General features: G+C 38.9%; 2 protein-coding genes across 4 annotated transcripts; one reads left to right on the top strand and one right to left on the bottom strand.

The window, feature by feature from the left end:
- Positions 1-230: 230 nt before the first annotated feature.
- On the top strand, positions 231-6,618 carry LOC121234924 (ribulose-phosphate 3-epimerase, chloroplastic). 3 transcript variants are annotated; one of them, XR_005934470.1, is made up of 10 exons: positions 231-511; positions 2,540-2,654; positions 3,053-3,193; positions 3,280-3,393; positions 3,812-3,890; positions 4,957-5,066; positions 5,178-5,234; positions 5,803-5,872; positions 5,978-6,266; positions 6,438-6,618. XR_005934470.1 is itself a non-coding variant. In XM_041131066.1 (9 exons), exons 1-9 carry the CDS (start codon positions 399-401, stop codon positions 6,025-6,027), a joined length of 849 nt encoding a protein of 282 aa, XP_040987000.1. In that variant the 5' UTR covers positions 231-398; the 3' UTR covers positions 6,028-6,362. The 3 variants fall into 3 exon arrangements, 1 of the variants encoding a protein (XP_040987000.1); XR_005934469.1 differs by having other exon boundaries at positions 5,978-6,087; XM_041131066.1 differs by lacking the exon at positions 6,438-6,618 and having other exon boundaries at positions 5,978-6,362.
- A 967-nt stretch (positions 6,619-7,585) lies between these two features.
- On the bottom strand, positions 7,586-21,249 carry LOC121234930 (NEP1-interacting protein-like 2). Its single transcript, XM_041131071.1, has 5 exons — positions 20,779-21,249; positions 19,986-20,164; positions 18,575-18,658; positions 8,259-8,417; positions 7,586-8,071 (listed from the first exon to the last, which is right to left on the bottom strand). The coding sequence occupies exons 1-5, from the start codon at positions 20,876-20,878 to the stop codon at positions 7,949-7,951; spliced, it is 645 nt and encodes a 214-aa protein (XP_040987005.1). The 5' UTR covers positions 20,879-21,249; the 3' UTR covers positions 7,586-7,948.
- Positions 21,250-22,537: the final 1,288 nt, after the last annotated feature.

The following is a 22,537-nucleotide window of genomic DNA, read 5'->3' on the forward strand; positions in this document are numbered from 1 at the left end:
TATTATTATTACCACTATAGTTGTCGTTGTAGCAGTGTCCAATTGAAAATACTCTTTGTGAAGTTTTTGTTATTTTCTTGGATATATTAAACAATCTCTCTCTCTCTCTCTCTCTCTCTCTCTCTCTCATTCCCGAGTCAGCAACATAGAGCGCCAACCATTGCAGATAACTAAATCCGACCCAAAACATAAGACACGTGTCATAAGTGCAAAATTTTCCCAAGTTTTCCCAATTTCGGTCTTTACGTTGAAACTCTTCGCTGAAAGATTGGTGAGAGAGGAAGAGAGGGGGATAACAAGAACCAAACTTTCTCTTACTACCTAACCGTTGTGTCCTCAGGTAGAAACCCATTTATAGATAGAGAGACGCAGAGCCTGACACGCAGAACGAGGAAAGGATGTCAACAACTTCATTGTGTTCATCGATCCAATCCCAGATCAATGGGTTTGGTGGGGATCTTAAGCTTCAGAAAACATCTCTCTCTCGACCCAACTCGCTCACCTTCTCCAGGTATAGCTTACAATACAATAATTCTGGTGTGCTTTCTCTGTTTGGGATTTTTATGGGGTTTAGTTGTTAAGTTGAGTTCTCAAGGATAGAATAGCATATTTGTGTGTTAGAGTGAGACCTCAGACCCGGTTCAGAAACATCATGGTTTTACAGCTTAACTGTAAGAACCCTGAAGCTGTAAAGATTCGAGATTTTTTATTTCAAGATAATTGTGGATACTGATGGGGACAACCTGTTCTGGGAATGCTTCTGTAGCCTTTCTGCAGGATTGTTGAAAGATTCAAGTCAGTTTAACTGAAATATTGTGATTGCAGGAACGAGATTTATGAAATTGGTTTCCTTTATTTATTTTTTTCTGTCTTTAAGATGGGTATTTGTGATTAATAGAAAACTTCAAGGTACGGTCGTTTATATGTTTATGGTATTGGAGAAGCAGAATATGGATATATTTGAGTATTCTGGTCTCGTGTTCTTATATATTAGCTCCTTGTGCCTTAATGTATGTTTAGCTGTACTTATATTCAATTAAAAAAAAAAAAAAAAAAACTAAAATGGATCAATTAGTCAAATGTTGATGTAAGGTGAGTTGGTATTTTATGTGGCCACTAATCTAATGGAAGTCGTGGTTAAAAGATTGAGTTGAGTCTCTGAAATAACCAATTTCTTTTTATCTTTTTCATTGCTTTGGTGAGTCATGGATGAAGGGAATATATCATGAAGAGTTCTTTACAAGGCAATCTTATTCAAAGCACAAATGTGCATAACCCAGAGTATACAGGAGGAAATGCCCAACTATGTGGAAGAAGGGAAAAAACATAATTTCATGAAATCTAGAAAACTAGAGACACTGAAAAAATTGTTTGTGGCCATCCAAATATAAAAAGAATTGCAATGATCAGGTGACTAAGCCATATATGTCTTTGTATCTATATGCCTACAAGAAGTTTAAGATGCAATGTTACTTTTTTTGATAAGTTAAGATGCAATGTTACTTTCTGCATCTTCAATGCGAATATCATACTTAATAGTGGCCATATCTGAATCTAAAAAGGTGGAACTATTCGGTCGCCTTTTATGGATACATCTCATGATATTAAATTAGCAAACAATTTTTTCCCTTATACAGATTATTTCTGTAAATATTATTCATGTAGCCTACGTAGGGTCGACGATAAGTATTTGACTCAAGGGAAAGCTTCAATTTGCCAGATACTGTCTATAACCTTAATTGAAGCACGAATGGGCAAGAATCTCTTAATCACTTCTTGTTGCCTATCAGTTTCAACTTCATTTCTATATTTAGGAACAGCTTGGATGCTTCTAAACTTCCACGGTGCAATTCACTCAGGAATTCTATTGTTCTAGTTTCTGGCTTTTCCTTCTATGCTTTCATTTTTAGGCTGGAGGTTGTCTTCATTTCCAAGGTGGAATAATCGCACCAAAAGTAGATTGTTCAATATATGAAATTTCATGTTCTATTTTTAAATATTAAAGTTTCTACCTTTTAGAAAGTTTTTCCAACAAGCACATGAGGCAAGAGATCTTACATTTAGGGCAATTAATCTTGTTTCCCTAATATCAAACTGTTAAGTGTTATTCCAGGTTTAATCTGTGTCATAGATTTTAAAGCTAATGTTGAAATCTTATTTCGTATGTTCACTTTCCTATAACATGGACCACTTTTTTATCAGTAAAGTGGCAGTGTAATGTTTCGAACCAGTACCAACCGGTCGGGAAAGGATAACATAGACCACTATAACTTTTTATGTTTGAGTTATATTGGATATATTGTTTTTTTCCTTTATCTCTCTATATTTTTTTTAAGTAAAAATTTATTAATATCAATAGGCGTAACCACGTACACTAGGTGTATACAAGTCCTCTATCTCTCTGTATGAACACACAAAGTTCTCTTTTACTTTATCTGCTTGGGTTTGGCATAGCTTAAATTGAAGTTTCTATGAGCCATTTAAGACATGTTGCTGTCCATTTCTAATACACTTTGGTACTTGTGTTGTATGATTTCAGGAGGAAATATAAAACTGTGGTGAAGGCTACATCTCGGGTTGATAAGTTTTTAAAAACTGATGTCATTGTTTCTCCATCTATTCTGTCGGCCAACTTTTCAAAGTTGGGAGAGCAGGTTCCATTTAATGTTTTGATAGTTATCACCACCCTACCTTTTGGTTTGATTATGACCATTCTGTGTTAGTTAGACACTCTTGACTGTTTTGTTAAGTTTTATTGTTATATCTTTTTAACCCCTAGGGTTTGGCTCAAGTGGTAAAGGCCTTGGGCTTAGAGGTATGCTCCCCTAGGTCTAAGGTTCAAATCCCCTTGGGTGCAAACAATCCCTAGGGGCCATCGGACTGGGGAATTTTTCCCTTGAATTACCCACGGAAAACTCCTTGCCGCGAGCCTATGCACCCCCGGGATTAGTCAGGACGCTGCTCCCGGACAGCCGGTACCAATAAAATATATATATCAATTTTTTATTGGTTTTCGTCGGTGTTTTTCATATACGACTCTCAACTTATTTAGGTAAAAGCAGTGGAGTTGGCAGGTTGTGATTGGATTCATGTTGACGTGATGGATGGTCGTTTTGTTCCCAATATTACAATTGGACCTCTTGTTGTCGATGCCTTGCGTCCTGTGACAGATCTTCCTTTGGATGTGCACTTGGTAGTCTTTCCTTCTACATGTATTTGTCAATTTTGTCACTGATAAGCCTATTTTCTTTGGCTAATGTGGAATCAAATGTACAACAGATGATAGTGGAACCTGATCAACGTGTGCCAGATTTTATCAAGGCAGGAGCTGACATAGTTAGTGTTCATTGTGAGCAATCTGCCACCATCCATTTGCATCGCACAGTTAATCAAGTATGATTTTTCTCTGGTTTTTGTTATTATGTATTTTATTAGAATAGTGACACAATTGATACACTATTGTTAGATTAGTTTGCAATGTCTTGGGTCTCTGAACTCAGAAGTCATGAAATGTGATACATCATCCCTGAAAGTCTAAGCTCCCAAACTAGGTGACCAATGTCTTGGATTATACTAAAGCTGGTTGGGATTTTTACCATTCTTTTTTTTTTTTTTTTTGGCTGTCTGTAATGACTTGTGTTATTCATTGTTCCGCTAGAAGAAGATCCCTCCCCTCTCCCCCCCCCCCCCCCCCCCCCCCCCACATCTTACGGGGAGGGGGTTACAAAATCTTAGTTGTATATCCTTCCCCTGTTGTAGTGTTCTTATTTGCACTTATTTGACTGCACTCAATTTGTTGCGTATGACTCAGATCAAAAGTTTGGGAGCCAAAGCTGGAGTTGTTCTTAACCCTGGTACCCCATTAACTGCAATAGAATACGTCCTTGATGGTGAGTTATTTTTCTTTTATTCATTCATTCATTCATTTATTTTTATACAATATGCCTATCCTGATGGCTGCAATGTGCAGTTTGCTGCCTATTAGGATAAGGTGTGGGCATAATCCAGTCTTGCCTACGGGCTATTGAATAAGTAATGAAAATGGCTAAATAGCTTATTCTTAGTGGTGAAAAAGATAAAACTTTGAGCCGTTTGGACAGACAGAGTAGTGTAACAAGACATGTAACGTGTAGCTCCCAAAAATCAAAGTCTAACTCCCATAGAATTTGAGAGACAAACTGAAATGCCCCACCTAATTCCCACATTGAGTGCGTGAAATTTGATTGAAATCGATGTGAATGATAAGTTACATTGAGTACCAAGTCCGAGACAGGTGCCTAAATAGGTGGAACAGAACTTTATAACGATTTTAGGGAGTTTCAATTGTAATTTCGACTAGTATTTTTAGAGTACAGACGCAAATGTGGCTAGCATTTTTCATTAAATCATTACAAATGGTATCAAAGCTGACCTAATAACTACCCTTGGCACTGAGGCACTTAGGGCGATATAGGCTCTGACAAGGATGTCTGGAACTTGAATAAGAGAAGGTTTGTAACGTCACACTATGTCCTACATTGAGTAGGTTTAAGTATGATCGAGACAAATGAGTATGATAAAGATGCATTGAGTGCCTAGACTCACATTGGTTACTTAGTAGGTAGAACTGAGCTGTGTAAAAATTCAAGAGAGTTCCAATTGTAACCTTGACTTGTTCTTTTGGCATAAAAGTATGTGGCTAATGTTTTCCTTGATCTGTTATACAAACAATGCACATAATAACACTTGACTATTATTATATACTTGGATAACATATACTAAGGTCACTATCCACCAACTTCTAATAATCGCTTTCAGAAAATGGGTTGCTTTTTTCTTTCTTCCCTACTGCTTTTATCCCTGCAAAAATGCAACGACATCAGTCATGAAAAAGGAAATCCAAACGAAAAAATAGAGAGTATTTGTGGTTTATCTTGCCAGATATTGTGGAACTAACAATCTTTTGCATGTTAACAGTGGTGGATCTGGTCTTGATTATGTCTGTAAATCCTGGGTTTGGTGGGCAGAGCTTTATTGAGAGCCAAGTGAAGAAAATCTCAGACTTGAGAAGAATTTGTGCAGAGAAGGTAGGGTTTTCCAATCATATGAAGTTCATTCTTGGTGGCTTTCCTTTATCTGTATTTTATGGTATGGACTTAAAAGTCATTGACATTTTGTTGGTTTGTCTGTCTTTGTAGGGAGTAAACCCATGGATTGAAGTAGATGGAGGAGTTGGTCCAAAAAATGCGTATAAGGTGTCTAATCTAAATTCTTTCTTCCTTTAGTGAACATATAATTTACCAATCTTTGGCGGAAGCTATCTGAATTCCATTTTATCACATTTGAACAAGTTTGGGTATACTAAGGTCATTATATAAGACGCTTATATTATATGGAACCAATTCCTTCCCCAAGGGTGTAATAAAACATCAAATAAAAATAAGAAGAAATACAACAAGAGAAAAAGAGGAAGGATTAAGTATAAATATACCATGCCTTTCTTTAGCTTTTGGAAATTATGCAACTCTATTCATCTTCGTTGAAGGCAACTGTGGAGCCAAATATTCTATAATATTGACGTTAATTAAGATTATTCAATTGGAGAATGAAAAGGATGGGTAAATCCAGATATTGTTCAGATCTGCCTTCCTTTTTTTCTTTTCTTCTTTATGAAAAAATCATACTTTTTCCATTTTCCGGGAATTCAACCCATTCTCTGGTTGATCTCGATGAAATCTGAGAAAGATATCATGTAATAGAGTTGTATGCTATTCTCTTGTTTAATCTACAAGACCATTCTATAGCTGTTTTCCGCACTGCCAGGTTATTGAAGCTGGAGCTAATGCTCTAGTTGCTGGTTCTGCTGTCTTTGGAGCCAAAGATTATGCTGAAGGTATGGCAAAAACTGAACCTATACTAGTCATGATTTTTTAATCGAATAATGCACATAGTTGATGTACTGAAATCATTTTTGTTGTTTAAATTGACTATCTTCCAGCTATTAGAGGAATCAAAACCAGCAAAAGGCCTGTAGCTGTTGCAGTGTGAAATGACCTTGAACGGATCATATTCTATGCAACTTGTGATACTGTATTTCTTCAATTACGTGTATGTTACCTTGTTACGCCATCTTGAGTTACTCGATTAAATTCTGAAAGATGAACTCCATGGTTCAATGGTGTCGAAAGAAGAGCCGTGATTCTAAGAAGTTATCCCTAAAGTTGATAAAGAAGTGCATGTCTTTTTGTGGTGGTTCATCCGACCAGATAACACTCTGAATTTCTATTGTAAATGCTTTTTGATAACTGAATTTCCTTTATAAATGTGTATGATGCACAACTACTATATTTTATGATAAGATTTTTTTGTTGTTTGTTCGGAAATTATCTTGTGCAAGACTTCCATTTTGTTGAAAAGTTTTGCTACCTAATCTGATCATGGTATCCTCATACTTGCAGACAATACACAAGTCAATAGGCAGCTTACTGCTAGTATCAAGTTGTCAGAAGTGCTGTGAGTTACTGTAAATTATCTGTCATCAGCGATGAATTAGTAAGATTTCAAATGTGGTAGTTGTAACCAGAATAAAACCCTGTGAGGATTTAATAATTCAAAATACTTGAAGCCCTTTGCTACAAAGCATTTGTCCAAGTCTTCAAGACTCTCAACCTATCAAAAAGTCTTCAAAAACTCCCATTTCGTAATGCATTTTTTTTTCATTATTTTAATCAGTGGAAGAGTATGATAGAGACTGCAGTTTACTCTTTCAAAGAATCTCTAAAAAACTTGGGAGTCCTGCCGCCCAGCTTTGACTACTGCTCGGCATGCCCTTTAGTATAAAATCACTTTTTTATTTTTATTTTTTTTAATATTTTTAAATATTTTTAAAAAATAAAAAATATATATATCAATATATTAAAAATCACTTTCTTAATTATTAAGTAAAAAAAAATTATATACATTAGCAGTAAAACTGAAGGCAAGCATACTAGCGTTTACCAAAAACTTGATTAGCCCCAGGCCGAGTTCTTGTACAGCAATAGGACAAGACCATTGCTTACCATCCATGATTCCATGAAGGAAAGGATAGATCACTATTTCCACTTTCTTCATTGTGCGAGCATTCGACGACCACCTAATGGCAAGGTTATTTATTTATATATGTAAATAAAATTATTTATGTAATTAAAAAGTTTAAGAAAAATGGTTATTTTCGCCTATTTATAAAAAATAACATTCCAAGAGAGGTGGCACTGTAAACTCACAATCCTGTGTAACGGGATTGATATGTAAATTCAAACTCCCATGGCTATCTGAATTGAAGAGGAGACCAGTGAAGTGGAGTAGGACGCCTTCCTCTCGGAAGTAAGATAATCCTGGAACGGCTTAATAAGACCACACTCGGAATTAGAATTAGATCTCATCTTAGCTTCTTACAAACTGCAAAGAGCTTTTATCAACATTCAATCAATCACCCATCAAAGGAGACATACACAAATTTTTCGGAACTGAATACTGCAAATATTGTGACTACTTTTATTTTTTTTTATAAGTAAGAAACTTTATGGATTGAATGAAATTAGGCAACGCCCATCTACACAGGAAGTATACAAAAAAGACTCCTAATTACATTCTAGAAACTGAAAAGAAGGCAAGAACACATGAACATTCCCTCCCTTTAATACAATAGCAGCCAACCATTGAACTAAAGAAAATATTGTGATTATGAAACAAAAAAGTACCTGAATCACTTGGCCTAACTGAACAACCCCAACAAACTACCTAATTATGTAGGTACAGACACTAAGCTATATTTTCTGCTAATAACACTATATTACAAACACAACATTTCTTTTTTTGACAAGTTATTACAAACATTACATTTTGCCCACAAAAGGAAAAAGAAAAACAAACCTAAATAATCACATATAGGGATTTTCTGTACACTAAGCAGGATTCCCACATACATTTAAACTTCTTGTCTGCATACAGGGCATGAACCATGTTTGATGAGCCATTTATCCACACATTTCAAGTGAAAAATGTGGTGACACCGGGGCAGGGTCCTAACAATTTCTCCCACTTCAGTATCCTGCAAAATGCACATATAATTATGGCCGAATTGCAATAATATTAACAAATTAACTTTCTAATAAAAACTAGTAACTTCAATTTGTGAAAAGATCATTGCAAAACCCCTACTAACACGGCCCCTGCTATCATAACTACAACAGAACACGAATGAACATTGTGAGATCCTAATCTTTGCAAAAAGAGACCTGCAAACAGATTGTACAACAGATATTTTGTGCTCCCTTGATTTCCTCCAATATCACATGACATGGTAATTTCTTCAGTGAATCCTCTGACAACCCTCTGGATGCAACTCCACCATAAACACCATGCATCTCATCGTAGCCTATATTAACAATGCCATCCTGCCCATTCCAACAAAAAACCATTTTGAAAGTTAACGCTCAAAATAAGTTTACCCAAATACAAGCTTTACAACTAGCCAAATTGTTAAAGATAGATCTAATAAAGCTAAGGCATTCCCAGAAAGAGGTTATCAACCAAAGAGTATATAGATTATCAAAAGAACCATGGATAGAAAACCTATCGAACGTCAAAAAACATTATGACACCTGAAAATAGTTACACTATTGCTCATAAATAATTCAATGAATGGCCACATGCAGAGTAAGTTTAATATGCATGGTGGAAGAATATACAGCATATTTGCTTTTTTTTTTTTTTTTATAATTATACAAATTATATTGATCAAAGAATAGGCAAAGCCACGTACAGAATTCTAGAAGAGAACAAAAAGCAGCCCCTAGGCTAGGTATGCGCATTATAAAGAAGAAAATCATGTAGGTCTATGCTATTGAAATCAACAACAATGGCCCATGTACATAGTGTTCTAAAAAATAAATCTTTTAGCTCCTCCAACGATCTCTCCTTGTCTTCAAACATCCGGTCATTGCACTCCTGCCACAAACACCACATACACATAGTGATCATCTTCCAAATAGCTATAATCTGTTGAACACCTCCTAGATTTGTCCAGCTGGCCAGCATTGCCACCACCGTCGTCGGCATAACCCAAGCCAAGTTTAATCTACTGAACACCTCATACCATAATACCCTAGCTGTCTCACAATGAAGTAAAAGATGATTTACAAACTCGCCCCATTCTCTACACATACAACACCAATCTGCAATGATTACCCTTCGTTTCCTCAAGTTGTCAGTTGTGAGAATCTTCCCTAATGAGGCTGTCCACACAAAAAAAAAAAACTGCTTTGGGGGGCGCCTTATGTCTCCAAAGCCTCCTTCACGGGAACTGAATATTGGGTCCTTGTGTGAGAGCCTTATAATAGGAACGAACCGAGAATGCCATTAAAGTGGTTTGAAAAATGATCCCTATATGTATTATGTGGTACTTATGGCAGGAGCACAACAAGTGGACATTTTAGAACTCTCTGTACTTGGGCCATTGCTGTGGACTTTAATGGCATGGACCTTCATGATTTCTTAGTTTCTAATGTGCCTACTTAGATAGGGCATATGACTTTTGTAATTGGCAGTTTTTGGCCATTCTTTGATCAATAATATCTTACTTTAAAAAAAAAAAATTACCCCTTTACCAGCGGGTATCCACCACAATACATCTTCCTACTAATTGCTCAGTTTTATGGAGTACAAGAGGCTGTAAAAATCTGCAAAGCTGCTCATTTTCCAGTCTTGTGCCACCCTACTAAAAATGATGTTCCAGTGGATTTGCTGCCCTAATCTTTCCATGACTTCAACCACCGATACATCTTTATCATTTGCAAAATGGAAAAGTGATGGAAATACCTCTTGTAAAGGACTATTATCGCACCAAGTATCTCCCCAGAATTTAATCCTGGACCCCTCCCCAAACTGAAGTCGAGTGTGTCAATTCAAGACCTCTCATCCTCTTCTAATGTGTTTCCACAATCCCACTCCCCTCCCCCCCCCCAACCCAAAAATAAGCCTTCATATTTGCTCTCAATCACCAAGTTCTATAGGGCTTCTGGTTCCTTATGATATCTCTACAGCCATTTGCCAAGTAATACCCGGTTGAAAATTCTCATATTTCTAATGCCCAATCCACCATTAGAAATGGGGCAGCATATCGTCTCCCACTTGACTAAGTAAAACTTGAACTCCTCCCCCACTCCACTACGCAAGAAATCCCGTTGGAGTTTCTCTATTTGAGACGCCACATTTGCAGGTATAGGGAACAATGATAGAAAATACGTTGGTAAGTTGGATAAGGTACTTTTAATCAAAGTAATCCTACCATCTTTCGACAAATATATCATTTTTCATCATGTCAGTCTTTGCTCTACTTTCTCAATCATGCCATCCCATAAAGAGGATGCTCTTGAGGGAGCTCCCAACGGGAGGCCCAAGTAAGTCATAGGAAGTGAAGCTATCTTACACCCCCAATGTATTGGCCAATTGTCATAAATAGAGAACTCTTTCAATTGGCATCATCTCTGATTTGTAGAAGTTCACTCTTAAACCGAATACTGCTTCAAAGCAAAGGAGTAAGGCCATCAGTGCTCGGATCTGATTATGATCAGCCTCACAAAATATAAGAGTATCGTCTGCAAACAAATGGGATATGTTAATGATTCCCTTCTCAGGGGTTCCAATCAAAAAGTCATCCACAAAACCATTAGTAACCAAAGCCAAAGTCATCCTGCTAAGTGCCTCCATCACAATAACAAACAGCAATGGCGATAACGGATCTCCTTGTCGTAGAGCTCGTGTTCTATGAAAAAACCGGCTGGACTACCATTTATCAACACTGAGAATTTCACCGTTGATATGCACCAACGGTACCATGACCGCCACTTCTCTCCAAAACCACACCTCCCAAGGAGATAAAGAAGAAAATCTCAATTAACGTGATCATAGGCCTTCTCCATATTGAGCTAGCAAATGATCCCTATTGTGTCAGCCTTCATTCTACTATCCAGACATTCATTGGCAATAAGAACCGCATCTAGAATCTATCTGCCTTTTACAAAAGCATTTTGGGATTTTGTAATGATCTTTCCCAAAACTCACTTAGCTCGCAAGATATTATCTTATATACCCCATTCACTAACCTTATGGACTAGAACTCCTTAATCTCTATAGCCCCCCCCCCCCCCCCCCCCCCCCCCCCACGGGGGCCTTCTTTGGTATCAATGCAAGAAAAGTAATGTTAAGGCTTTTCTCAAATTTACCAACCAAGAATAGCTCCTGAAACACCTTCATCAGATCTTCTTCTTAACACTTCCCAACAAGTTTGAAAGAAGCCCATTGAGAAGCCATTAGGCCCCAGTGCCTTGTCTTTAACCATTTTCCTCATTTCTTCGTAGACCTCCGCCTCCTCAAAGGCCCTCCCCAACCGATATACATCATCTGGTCCGATGGAGTCAAAAGCAAAACCATCAAGGGTAGGTCGTCATCCCGCCTGCTCAGTTATTAGCTGCTCAAAGAAATCAACTACATGATTCTCAATTACCTGTTCTTCCCAACACTCAACCCCGTCAATTTTCAACATCTCAATGTTGTTGTTTCTCCTATGGGAGTTGGCAACCCTATGGAAAAATTTCGTACTTCAATCTGCTTCCCTTAGCCACAAGGCTCTCGACTTTTGCCTCCATACGTCTCTTATAATAATATAATCATTTCCAAGTCTGCAACCAACATTGTCTTTCGTGCTAGTTCTTCTTGTGTAAGAGGCCGAGTTTCATGTAGTCTCTCTAACTCTTGGATCTTCATCACCTTGCTTTTCTTACGCTCCCCTATATCTCCAAAAGACCGCATATTCCAAAGCTTTAAATATTTTTTTAGTGCTTTCAATTTATCCATAAGATGAAGCTAGTGGTACCCTAAATCTGATACGAGGACCACCATTGTCTCACCCTTTCTACAAAACCTTCTAATTTTAGCCACATGTTTTCAAATTTGAAATACTGTCGCCTTCTTTGGAGACCACCACAATCAAGCATGATAGGCCAATGATCCGAACAAAGACAAGACATGCGCTTTTGCCATACATCCGGAAAGTGACTCTCTCATTCTGGTGATATTAAAAAACGATCTAGTCGAAACCAAGTCTGATTATTAGACCGCATGGCTAAACCCCCTGCTAAAGGCAAATCCACCATATTCAAGTCAAATATGCACTCCGAAAAATCAGTCATTGCTGGCCGCAATCTTCTATTCCCCAAACACTCGCTTGGAAATCTTGTTACATTAAAATCTCCCTCAATACACCAAGGGAGGTCCCACCAGCTATATACTTCAGCTAGTTCTTCCAATAATAAACTCCTTTTGTTGTCTAAATTTGGACCATAGACTGTAAAACTCGGGTCCAGTGTGAAGTTGTCGAGATATTTTTCTTAAGACAAATTGTTTTATTTTTAGAGATTGAGTCGAGGCCTTTAATTCACTGAAAGCCCAAGCCCATGTTACCTTACTTCAAACTCCACGTTCTTCACGGTTTCACGTCCGTTTTATGCCCATGCATGCACGCCACTTTCTCTCATCTCTAGGGTTTTATTTTTGGTATTTCAATCACCTATAAATACACATCCTTCGTGCATGAAGAAAACCCAGAATAGGGTTGCCGTCTCCTTCCCCAAGCTAGGGCTGCCACACGATTAACTCCCCCACGCCTCCACATTCAGGCAGCACCAATCTCACGCACAAACCACATCTCCTGCTCAACGAAAACCACCGTGTCATAGCCCCACCACCAGCCCTTTGGCAAACCGTGAACCCCACGACAGAACAACAACCTCTGTCATCCTAAACCACAAAATATGTGCACTGCCATAGGGATAGTAACCATATCGTTGCGTTGCATGCCCCTCCCACTGTCCAACTTCAGTGCCCGTCCCCACCACCGCGTGAAGCCCAGCAGCCAGTTTTCCTAGTGTCAACTACGGGACCACCGTGGAACAACCATTACCTCCACGTCCAGGAAACGTCCAACAACAGCAATGAACTGCAGCGCCGCTACACCAGTACACATATACGGCTTCCATCCCACGGCACAACAGCCCATTGCACCGCCCAAAACTCTCACTGCCCCATACAAAAATCGACGCAACCTGTGCATGCACTGCATCTCCACGGATCGCAACTCCACCTCACCGTGCGCCACCTCCACTTGACCATCACTGGAGCTCCAGCTCCTACGCCATACACCACTGCACCACCACCATAGTGCCGAGAACAACCACCTGCATAGTGAACCGAAAACTCCTCTGTTTTGGGTCCCAAAAATAGAGCAACGCACAACCCGGTGCCCTTGTCGTTCAAAGCCACCACACATAGTGCCAGCACCTCCACGTCGTTACCACCGGCACAGAGAACTCCAACGGTCACTCCATGCCACTCGTATCACGCCGCGTCCCTCCTGGTAAGCTCACAGTGTGCCACAGCCTCCTCACCGTTCTTTCCGTTCTCTCTCTCTTTTTCTACGTGAGGTTTTTCTCTCACTCATCGCTCTCTCTCTCAGTGCCCCACCACCGTGACCTGCCACTACCCCCAGCTGTGCCGCAGTAGACTTCCACCCAAGCCACCGCTGCACATAGTTTTCGGTATGCATGGCCCCTGTCACGTAATTTTTGATCCTAGGTTATTTTCTCAAAGAGCCATGCAGGTTATGAGTTTTCTTTCCCAAAATGCCCTTGATTGAGTATGTACCGATCATGTTTTTATCATCCGCTATGCATGGGATTTTATTTGCAGTATAAGAATTCATATTTACTGATAGAAGTTAAATTACTAAATATATGAATTTTAAAATATGATTAAGTTAATTACCAAAATGAATCTAAGTTGTAGTTGTTCAATTTTAAAATATTTTGGTATAAATATATTAGATAGTATTAAATCTTATAATTTGATTTCATTAGTAAATAAGTTAGATTTTGGGTTTTAGTCGGACTAATTATTTGGGCATTGATGAATTGAGAAATGTGACAATATTTGAGGATTATGTTAATTTAGTTTTTGAGGAATTAAAATAGGTTATTTTAGCATCTTAGGCTTAAATGTTGAAATATGTGTTCGATTGGAAATTTATGAAAATTATGTGACAATCTTATAAGTGACGATTGATTTTTCGTTCAGTACTGCTGTGGAGAAATTCTGATAAGCTAAGAAATTCAGGTAAGCGGGGTTTCTATGCTAGAATTTGCATAAAAATAAAAATGAACTGAGATTGATTTATGAAAATGTGCAGTATATGTTTTGAAAAGAAATGTGGAAATAGCCTCAGTTATTTGTTTGTCATTACTCATTGAATTCTGATGAAAGAGAGGGCATTTTTGTCATGACTGATGTAGACATGAGCTTATTTTTGACATTCTATTTCTTATTTATGCAAAAAGAGCGAATATGAAAATTTGTGCATAAATATTGTAAATATGCTTTGGATCTGTTTTGATTACGAAGATAATATGATTTTGTTTAGTACTCTGTTTGGATGAGATGTAATTTCTGAAAATCTTTGGCATGACTCTTTAATTCTGAATTTGATTCTGTTTCCGCTCTGTTCAGTTACAGTCCTGCCACGGGTTATAATAGTAGAGACGGCCCAACCACGGGTAATAATAGTGAATACAACCCAACCACGGGTTATAATAGTGAATACGGCCCTGCCACAGGTTATAGTAGTGGTCTCTGTTTTGAGTGCACACCTTGGTGATAGAGTGATTTATGTTCTGCTTCGCTATCCACAGATGCACAACCCTACCACGAGGGTTATACATGGCTTATGTTCTGATATTATGTTCTGATGATGATGATTATTTATGTTATGCCAAAGGATATTTTTGAATGAAATTATTTCTAAATCTTCGCTCTGATATTTTGATAACATGTTTTGCTTCTACACTGAAAATGAAAATATTATGTTCTGCATTCTGATCTTTGAAAATGTTCATGTTTACACACTGGTATATGTTCTCTGCTTACTGAGTTGTTGATAACTCACCCCTTATCTCCAATTATTTTTTAGATAATTTTGATGGTTCAACTGGAGAACAAGAGTATGAAGTTTTAGCAAGGTGTGACGTCCGTAATGGAATAAGCGTCTGAGAGTACAAGTGCTTATTTGAGAATCGTAGTTAGAAAACTGATTTATTTTTTGTTATTTTGATTTGATGAGTTACGGAGATTTTTGAGTTTTGGAGAGTTTTTAATTTATGTTATTGAGAATTTATTGGTTGTCCCCATGAAGGAACATAGATATTTGGGTTGATTAAATGAATTAACATTTTATGGAGTTTTCTGAATTTTATAGTTGTGTTATTAAAGTTCGATGTTAAGTATTAAGAGTTAACTCTCCAGACCTTCGGGATCGGAACGTTACATAGACACCTGCAAAAGCCCACAAAGTTATCTAATACACTCTTGAAAGAGCATGCCACTGAGTATTGCCCTATAAATTCCTTCATTTTCTCCACCACTCGTCTATCCCACATCACCAAAACACTTCCTGATGCCCCCAATAGATGCCATATAAACCCAACCCACGTGGATACAACTCCATAAACTTCGCACAATTCTCCCATCAATCATTTTCAACTTAGGTCCCGTTTGGATTCAGAGATGAGTTGAGATGGTTTTAGATAAGTTGAATAAAATATTATTAAAATATTATTTTTAATATTATTATTGTTTTGGAATTTGAAAAAGTTGATTTTGTGTGAAAATTTAGTAAAGTTGTAATGATGAAATGAGATGAGTTGAGGTGAGTTTCGAATCCAAAAGAGATCTTAGTCTTCTGGAGACAAAAAATGTTCGTCTTCCACTCACGAAGCAGGTTTCTTATGTGAAGTCGTTTATTAGCCTCGTTGAGTCCGCGAACGTTCCACGACACTATTTTGGGTTTCACTGGGGGAAGGTCAGCCCCTTCCCTTTCGACCTGCTCCTGCTAGAGCTGCCCTGAGAGTTCATAGACCAAGTCAGCTTCTTCAGCTAACACTTTTTTTTTATCCAGCTTTTCTGTGACCTTCGTGCCCCGCTTCAACAGCTATAAGCAGCGCCATAAATTGATCCTCATACCCTTCGCACTCCAATCCCACAACTTCTTGTAATTCTTTTACCTTATGAAAAACCCAATCAAAGACATTACAGTGGACAGGTAACATGTAATTCAGGGGGATAGGATCACCCCCTGCAAATTAGCGGCGTGCCTTGGGTCTCCTCCACCAAGAAAATATCATCTAAACCCAACTGTCCACTTAGTGCTTGGACAAGACTCTGGGATTGTTCTTCATGTGATTACTCCCTATCGGAAAGCAGAAAACCATTAGAGCTCACCCCATCTTCATCATCCAACTCAAAGGCCTCAAGGAACTGTATAGGTGAGAGCACTTAAGTGGGACCAAGTCCCACAACACAGATCGGCAAACTCTGTCCTCCCTTCAAAGGAGAACCACCACCCTATGCTGCCAGGGAAATCGTTTTGGCTCAACGGTCTTATTCTGCTCTTTCAGCTCCTTCTAGCCTTCATCGTAGAGCACCACTGTCTTCACCGGTGTCGTCTATCCTTTCTTCGACAGTGAGACACTACTATCTTTGCTATCATCTGTCAAGGCAACTATTTTGGGCTCATTGGGCTTGTTCTGAGCATATGTTGTTCCCTAGCCTTCATCAGAAGCCACCACCAACCTTGTCGACGTCTTCTGTGTCGCTGACGGCTGGTCCTCCAACGCCGGCGTATGACACGGCGTGGTGGCTGGTGGACAAGCACCACTAGTGCCCCTGACTGAGGCCCTCGAACACACCTGCCATCTGGTTTTTTTTTTTTGGGCTCGGGCCCGTTACCATTTCTGGGCTGAGGCCCAGCCCTAGCTCCCTCCCCCTAGGCTGAGACCTGCTAAGTGGGCCCATAATGAGCCTCAGGAAGCCTTCTACCAATTTCCAGCCCCTTCCTTTTATTCCCCCCCCCCATCCTTTCCTTAAAACACCTGACACTTCACAGCACCTCTTCCATCAACTTCTGCAAATTCCACATTTGTTCCTGCATTTCTATCAGAGAATGTCGCACATCAACTTCTTCCTGGCCGACACCCACCCTGCCACAGCCCACTGTTCATACAAGAGGGGCTCAATGCATATTGCTGACCTTGCATCTCTCACCACCGTCCCCACCTCCCTGTGCTCTGAGCCGTGCCGCCTGTACAAGGGCCTCCTTGTAGGACCTAGTGTTCGAGCTCCTCCATTGGTCTCCAACATGCGAGCCACCCCTGTATCTTTCCAGAGTGGACTCCCATAAGACTTCCCTCAGTCTCCTCCAACCTTTCCCCCCCCCCTTCAGGTTCCATCAAAAAGCTTCTTCTCCCTCCCTGGCAGTACTCTGCAACCATCAAGTATCGCCCACACCTGTTTGAGCACCTCTGTGCTATAAAACTGCGATATCCATCTCTACTTGCCGTATAAAAATCCTCCTTTTCCACTCTCAAGCATTCCTCCAGCCATTTCACCACATTTTGTCCCAGCAGTAGAGTTGACTCTCATTTCCATCCTCTCTCTGTAATCCTTAACAAACCACCCTCCTTCACCAATATAAAATGTTTTGATTCTATTACTATCTCTCTAATGAATCCCACCATAACTGTAATACCATTCAGCCATTAACGCACCATCAAAACAAAGGATTCTAAGTGTTTTTTTTGCATATGTACAGAGAGAGAGAGTGTTCAGGAGAGAGAAAAATTTTGTACTTAGTAGATCTTCAACTAAAACTCACCAAAAATACAGCATATTTGTTTCATCAAATATTGAGTCTTTAATGATAGAACAGATGCATAGGGATGTAATATTAAAAATTTTAATACAACACCATCAGAAACCTCATACAGATAATGTCTATCAAATATCGTTAAATTAAGTTAAATTTTCCAGGAATTTAAAACTATTAATCTTTACTTTCCACCCCTAAACCCTTAGGACATTTTGATGCAGTCAAATTTTTTTTTTTATAAGTAACAGATTATATTAATAAGAAAGGCATAGCCCAAGTATACGGGGGTATACAAGATTTCGCAGTCAAGATTTTTCCACATCTTGCAAAACTGAAATACCCATGGAATGTTAAAAAGAGAAAAACACATTGAGTAGAAGCATCTTATCTAGAAGAAAAAGCACAAGGGAAGATGAGGTAATTAGTTTTTTCAATTTACTTCATTAACCAACCTACAAAATAAAGACAGGACATAAAGTGAAGAAAAATCAAAGTACTGATAATTGATCAGCATTCATCACAAAGTGGAAAGATGAAATCTTGAGACCAAAATTTACAGTTGCCATGAAACAAGAAGCCCTGATTATAGACAGGAGTTAATCACAAAGCGGAAAGATATAATCTGGAAACCAAATTGGCAGTTTCTATTGAGTAAGAAGCCCATCCACTTGCTACCACCCAATATGTTGGATGTGTATATGACCATCCAAGAATTCAACAACTACTACCTACTGCTTTATGAAATTTTGTAAGGCAAAGAAAAAAAGGTCCATAGGAGGGCAAGGAAATAAGAGTAAAAACCTGCCAACCATAAGCAGTTAACATTGCTGGTGTAAATTGTTCCTCTACAAACCTCCCACGAAAAAGCTCCTCTATGAAATCTGCCTGGACCCAAAAGGTAGACAACTGATCCATATTAATAAGTTAAGACAAGAAAACTTTTCACAAATACTAAGAAAGCTCTATGGTGATAAAATGTGAGAGAATGGATTATAGCAGTATATATTTCATCAGGAGTGAGAAAACTGATCCTTAGCCAGATTGAGGAGAACCACCACGGCACCTCCACAAAAACTAATGAAATTCTATGATGCTGTAACCTGAAAGAATAAACTTCTACAAAAACAGAACTTCTATAATCCCAAACATCAGGCTGCAAAGTTTATGTAAGGGCCTGCTACTATTTTTACTGTTAGGTTGATTGGCCAGGTTTTGAAACCATGACTCAAACAACTTTTATCTGTAAACATGAGTCTCATCTTTTTTTTTTTTTTTTTTTTTTGAGATAATAGCCAAGTCTTTCTGTGGCATCCCACGGTGTTCAAGACCTTCCCTGCCATTTTTTAGATTGCATGAGAAAAGGGTGCAATGATAGCCAATCTCTTGGTCTTTTCTAGTGGCTCCTCTCAATGGAATGTAGAATTCATTAGGGCAACCCAAGACTGAGAGATGGAGACTATCACAGAGTTCTATGAGGCATTGTATTTTGTAAGCATAACAGAGGGTACCATAGATAAGATGAGCTGGAGCCCCTCCAAGAAAGGTAAATTCACGGTCAGATCCTTTTACCAAGTTCTAAAAAGCCCTGGAATGACCATGTTCCCATGGAAGAGCACATGGCAGACGAAAGCTCCTTCAAAAGCAGCTTTTTTTCGTATGGACAGCATCTCTGGACAAGATCCTCACCACAAATAATTTAAGGAAACATCGAGTAATGGTGTTGGATTGGTGTTATATGTGTGAGAAGAATGGTGAATCAGTAGATTATTTGTTTTACGCTGCGAGGTGACCAGGACCATGTGGGATGATTTTTCGCGAGAATTGGATTGTTATAGGTCATGCCCCTTAGACTGGTGGATTTCCTTGCAAACTAGAGAGGCCTCCGAGGCAACTCACAAGTGGCAGCGATCTGGAGAATGGTTCCTATATGTATGTGTTGGTGCATTTGGCAGGAGAGAAATGATAGAAACTTCAAAGATCATCAAAGAACAATGGATGAGCTTAAAGTTGTGTTTTTATGGGCGGGGGCTATTGTTTGTAATGGGCTAAATGTCCACGATCTTCTACTTTCGATTGTAAACTCTAATTAGGTTATTCTCATGTATACTCCCTGTGTACTTGGGCTTTGCCTACTTCTATGAATAAAACTTCTTGATTACCCATAAAAAAAACTAAAAAAAGAAAAAAAAATAACTTGGCCAAAAAAACCAACCATTGATGATGAGCTCCGTGATCCATATCGTTCTAAAGACCAGTAAGCACGGGAAGCCTCCAGAACCTCTACAGAGAGCACAGCCCCAGCGATGGCACCAAGTCCAGCTCCTCGGAGGATACCACTATCAGAAGCCTTACCTGCTAGAGCACCAGCAATTGCTCCTGTGAAAGCTCCAGCTGCAAGAAGAATACATAAAGATACATCAGTAAACGCAATGAGATAACACAACAAGAATTACAAATACAAAGTTACATCCCTTCCCCACAAAGAATCCAATATGGTTTTTCTTTCTTTTTCATTAATCGTAAATATCACCAGGTTAGACAATAAATTACATCAACCCACAATTATAAACCTCCCCCACCCCAAAAAAAAGATGAAAATCTGCGTTGCAATTTTCATCGTCAATAATGAGTCAAATGAGTTCGCCAAAATATTGTAGTCCCTAGTTGACCGAGAGAGAGAGAGAGAGAGAGAGAGAGAGAGAGAGAGAGAGAGAGAGAGCAGGATTTCATTTCTAAAACAGAACAAGTATAAGTTTTCTTAGTATGACGAATCAAAATTCATAAACAACCGAGATAAAAATTGAAAACTACACACAACATACCCAAACTTACAACAGAAGAAAAACAACGAAATCTCAGCGAACAATAACATGATCATCAATTTGCATATACATTTCAGCATAGAAAACATTCAAGCCCATATCCTGATTTAGAATTTCAGTCAAATCCCACAATTATATATAGCTCAGTTCCTGCCAAATGAAAAATTTACAAAATCAAATTACCAACAGCGAAGAAGCCCGTAAGAGCTCCGGACACAGCGTAGACGATCAACCGCGGTAAAGAACGAAAAGCCCTAGCCCCATCAAACCCTGTATTCTCCATGATGGGAAGGTACGGCCGAACCCACCTCGAAACGCAGGAACCACGGGCGTCCGAGCCGCACCAGAAGTGGCTACAAGAGTTGTGACCACCGAGTGACCGAGACGTCACATTCAGTCATATGCAGGGAAAAGAAGGAAAAGGATGGGGAATCCTACAGATTCTCGGATTCTGCGAGAATAAGAGAAGCCCTGGATTTTGGGTTTAAGTGGAATCAGTGGCCATGGACAAAACGGAGAGACAGAGAGAGAGAGAGAGAGACAGAAAAACGGAGACCTGGGATTTCGGAGGGGAGGTCGTTTTGGTCCTTGTGTTATGGTCAGACAGCTCACAGAATTTTTTAACTACGAAACTGGTAATATCTAGGAAAGAGTAATTCTACTCGCTTATTTTCGCCAAAACCACACATCCGGGTGAGGTGGACTTCATTTTAATTTTTTTTTTAACAATTCTACTATAGGTATATGTATTCGAGTATCCGTTGTGGAATCGCTGACATGGCTAATGTCACGTCAACTTAATATTATATTAAAAAAAAAGATGGAAAGGAGAAACGAGCGTCAAACTGATTTTGAGAACACGAAACCAGAAACATTTTGCAAATGAATCCATTCTGTGCGATAGCCGTTCTTCATCGTGGTCTGATTGCGCTGAAAAGAAAAGCACCAGAAAGCATTTGAGCTAAAGAAGAAAAGCACCAGAACCCGTTTTCGCAGAAACCATTCTGCGGGCTCGTCGTTCTTCGAGAGTTCCGAAACTATTTTGCTGTGAAAAGAAAAGGGGGTTCATCATCTTCAAGTGAGTGCCGTCAGAATCCATTCTGTGCGATAGCCGTTCTTCATCGTGGTCCGATTGCGCTGAAAAGAAAAGTACCAAAAAGCATTTTGAGCTGAAGAAGAAAAGCACCAGAACCCATTTTCACAGAAACCATTCGCGGGTTCGTCGTTCTTCGAGAGTTTCGAAACCATTTTGCTGCGAAAAGAAAATGGGGTTCGTCATCTTCAAGTGAGTGCCCTCAGAATCCACACTCTGTTTTATGCATATTTTTTTTCTTGATTTTTTTTATCGTGTTCCTGCTGTCTTCCATGGCCTGAGCATTTTTTTTTTTTTATGTTTTAGGGCATGCGAACAAGAAAATCAGATGAACAAGATGAGAACAATCTGTGACTCCCTTCGTCTTTCGTCTTCCGTGGGGCAGGTTGTTTGAGGAGAAGCTTCTGTCGTCTGGCAGCACGTCCTTCATCCTTCGTATTTCCCTTGCATAGCTTGGAGGTGTGAACGGTGCAAGGTGAAGTATTCGAAACGAAGCGTTCTTCCATGGGTGTTTCGCGAGTTCAATACTTGAGAACTGAAGTGCTCCCATCTACATTTTATCCACTCCCCTCCCAAAATTCCAAATTATCTCATTTTCTACTCATCATGTATATATGAATAATACTACTTATCATCTCAACTTTCATCATTCTTTTATCATCTCATGATGTGGCATTAACTGATTAAAAATTATTTATTACATTTTACTTATAAACCTATCATCTTATACCACATCATGGGATGACAGGAGTTGGGATGATGAATAGATTTTTTCTTTATATATTATACATTTGATAATAGAAAAATTTAAAAATTATGTATGGTGTGTGGTGTAAAGATAATGAATAG

This window comes from Juglans microcarpa x Juglans regia, chromosome 6D (assembly GCF_004785595.1).
Source record: "Juglans microcarpa x Juglans regia isolate MS1-56 chromosome 6D, Jm3101_v1.0, whole genome shotgun sequence".
Classification (NCBI taxonomy): Eukaryota; Viridiplantae; Streptophyta; class Magnoliopsida; order Fagales; family Juglandaceae; genus Juglans; species Juglans microcarpa x Juglans regia.